General features: G+C 36.7%; 1 protein-coding gene across 1 annotated transcript in view; it reads left to right on the plus strand.

Annotated features, from left to right (window-relative positions):
• Positions 1-1,130, plus strand: part of hexd (hexosaminidase d) — a gene marked incomplete at both ends in the record, with an annotated part of 11,110 nt that extends 9,980 nt beyond the window's left edge. Inside the window, 2 exon segments of the mRNA XM_014032672.1 lie at positions 794-883; positions 963-1,130. Of these exon segments, the coding sequence (XP_013888126.1) occupies positions 794-883; positions 963-1,130 (258 nt within the window).
• Positions 1,131-2,485: the final 1,355 nt, after the last annotated feature.

The raw sequence follows: 2,485 nt of genomic DNA on the forward strand, positions 1-2,485 counted from the left end.
CATTCATAAATGACATCACAAAGTAAAAAAGAAGAACTTTATGAGTTCAGAGGTTGAAGTTCTGCTCTCAGAGATCCAGAAAAGAAAATCTGTCATTTTTAGCAGGTCAGCTGTGGAATTAAAGGAGCTGCTGAAGCTGAGGAATGAAATGTTCTGTTAATGTTGTGTCTCCTGTGGGTCGTATACAGACACASAAATAACTATCTAAATCATATTCATCTCTCTGTAGTCCTGCTGTGCTTTTACTTTGGTCAGATATTTTTAATTTAAGTGTAAACACCTGTGTTACACAGTTTTCATTTATTCAGAAGAGCCACAGCCGGACCATCCAGTCCCCCGTCCTCACACACAGGTGGTGTCAGATGTGGTTCTGAAGAATAAGAAAGCTTTTTAAAATGTCTCGAATGTGTCTGACAGAAATTATCAGACAAGCTGATGTGCTGAAKAAATSTCAACAAAATAACATTTGATYAAAAAAACCTGATCTATGTCTGAATAAAACTGTTGATTTTCTTCACTTCCTGTTGACCTCATTATGTACAGACACAAATTAAACTTCAATTAATGCATGATTTATGTTGTAGTTTGAGATCTTCATAATATTATTGCAGTTTTATACAACAGCATTAACAGCCGATTTAATTAATATCATTACATATAATACATTTAAAGTTTTAATTCAAATTCAAACAGAATAACCTGTGATTTATTTTAAACTCAGAATATCTTCAACCTAATGAAGCGTAAAGTTATCAGAGCAGTTGTGACTGAGCTGGACTTTGTGCTGCTGCAGGTATGTGAGAGGTTGGTTCAGCCCCCACCATCAACACAGGAAGACTGTAAACCCCCTGATCTGCATGCAGCTGCACAGCCAGGCCTCTGGGTAACATCTCACTGCTTCTTGACTTTGTCTCTTAAAGCACAGCCTCTTCAAACTGACACKTTCATCTTTTTATTCTCAGCTATGTGCAAACGTTAGAGAAGAAGGCAGAGGCAGTGAGAAAAGAGATGCTGGAGCTTTACCACGACTCCACAGCTCAGGAGTGGACAGAAGAACATGTCAGGCCTGTGGTGGCTCCACTGCAGCAGCTGACACAACACATCCAAGCCTGTGTGCAGGAAATGATGCCGTAAACACAGACACACAACAGTCCACCGCCATGTTAGGCTTTATCCATAAAGATTTAATAAAAAATGATTTGCTCTTCAGCAGGTTCTTCAATTGTTCAAATTAAAGCTGAAGTTTATAAAAAACACAACAGATTCCACAATATTCATTAAAAATGAAACCAAATGTAAAATCCTTGTAGATGGATCAGTTCAGTGTGAGGAGCTGCTGCTTGGATGTGTTTACTGTTAGTGTTAACACCTGTACAGGTGTTAACTGCAGGTGTTAACACTGCAGCAGTGAGCACAGACTTGTGATGATCATAGAACCACTTCCAAACAATCTGCAGCTCCTCGTTCTGTGCTGACAAATAATAAAAGTACAAACCATTTATTTCCCATCACAACCAGCCTGAGCTCACACAACAAACAGGTCAGTTAATAAAATTAAAACTTTTAGGTGCGTCTCACACTACAGATGTTAGGAGGTTAAAGGAAAAATAAAGGTGTCTTTTAAACCAAAGTCCAGATGTTTTCTGTGAATGGAAGTTAAACACTGGTGCCAGTTTTCACCACATCACTGTAACCTGTGTTMAATGTGTTTTAGTTTCATCCTAGAAGAGTTATTATAGTTATTATTTCATGTTTCAGCCATAAAAACTCATGAATGTTCAGATGGAAACACAGTGGACTCAGGTCACATTCAGTACCTTTTGTTTTTATTAAATAATGACTCAGTGGAACATGTTGTGCTGTTTGTTACACTCAGGTTGATTTAAATCATTTTATAACCTGAACAAATGTTTTTATGTCATAAAACTTGAATTCGGGGGAAGTTTCAGATTATTTTCCTCATGACCACAAGTTTGAACCAAGTCATCTTTTGATTTATTTTARAATCCAAATTATTTTCAGAAAAGGTTTTAACATGCATTAAATGTTCAGTTATTAGATTTCTGTGCAGAGCTGCTGTGAGCAGGTGAAACGACAAACTGAGTGTTTTCAACAAAAACATCAGAGAAGTGAAGGAAACACAGTAAGAGTCAAAWAAAAACCTGCAAACATGAAAGAAACAAAACAGCTGATTTTTCTTTTAACTTCAGAACAAATAATCTGAAGGAGAGAAAAGTAAGGTTTCTGACCAAAACAAAACTTTGACCTGAGAATCAGTCTTTGGTCCAAACAGAACTTTAACATTAACTCACATTAACTCACATTAACTCACACTAACTCACACTAACTCACATTAACTCACATTAACTCACACTAACTCACACTAACTCACACTAACTCACATTAACTCACATTAACTCACATTAACTCACACTAACTCACACTAACTCACACTAACTCACATTAACTCACATTAACTCACATT

This window comes from Austrofundulus limnaeus, unplaced genomic scaffold (genome assembly GCF_001266775.1).
Source record: "Austrofundulus limnaeus strain Quisiro unplaced genomic scaffold, Austrofundulus_limnaeus-1.0 Scaffold1508, whole genome shotgun sequence".
Lineage (NCBI taxonomy): Eukaryota > Metazoa > Chordata > Actinopteri > Cyprinodontiformes > Rivulidae > Austrofundulus > Austrofundulus limnaeus.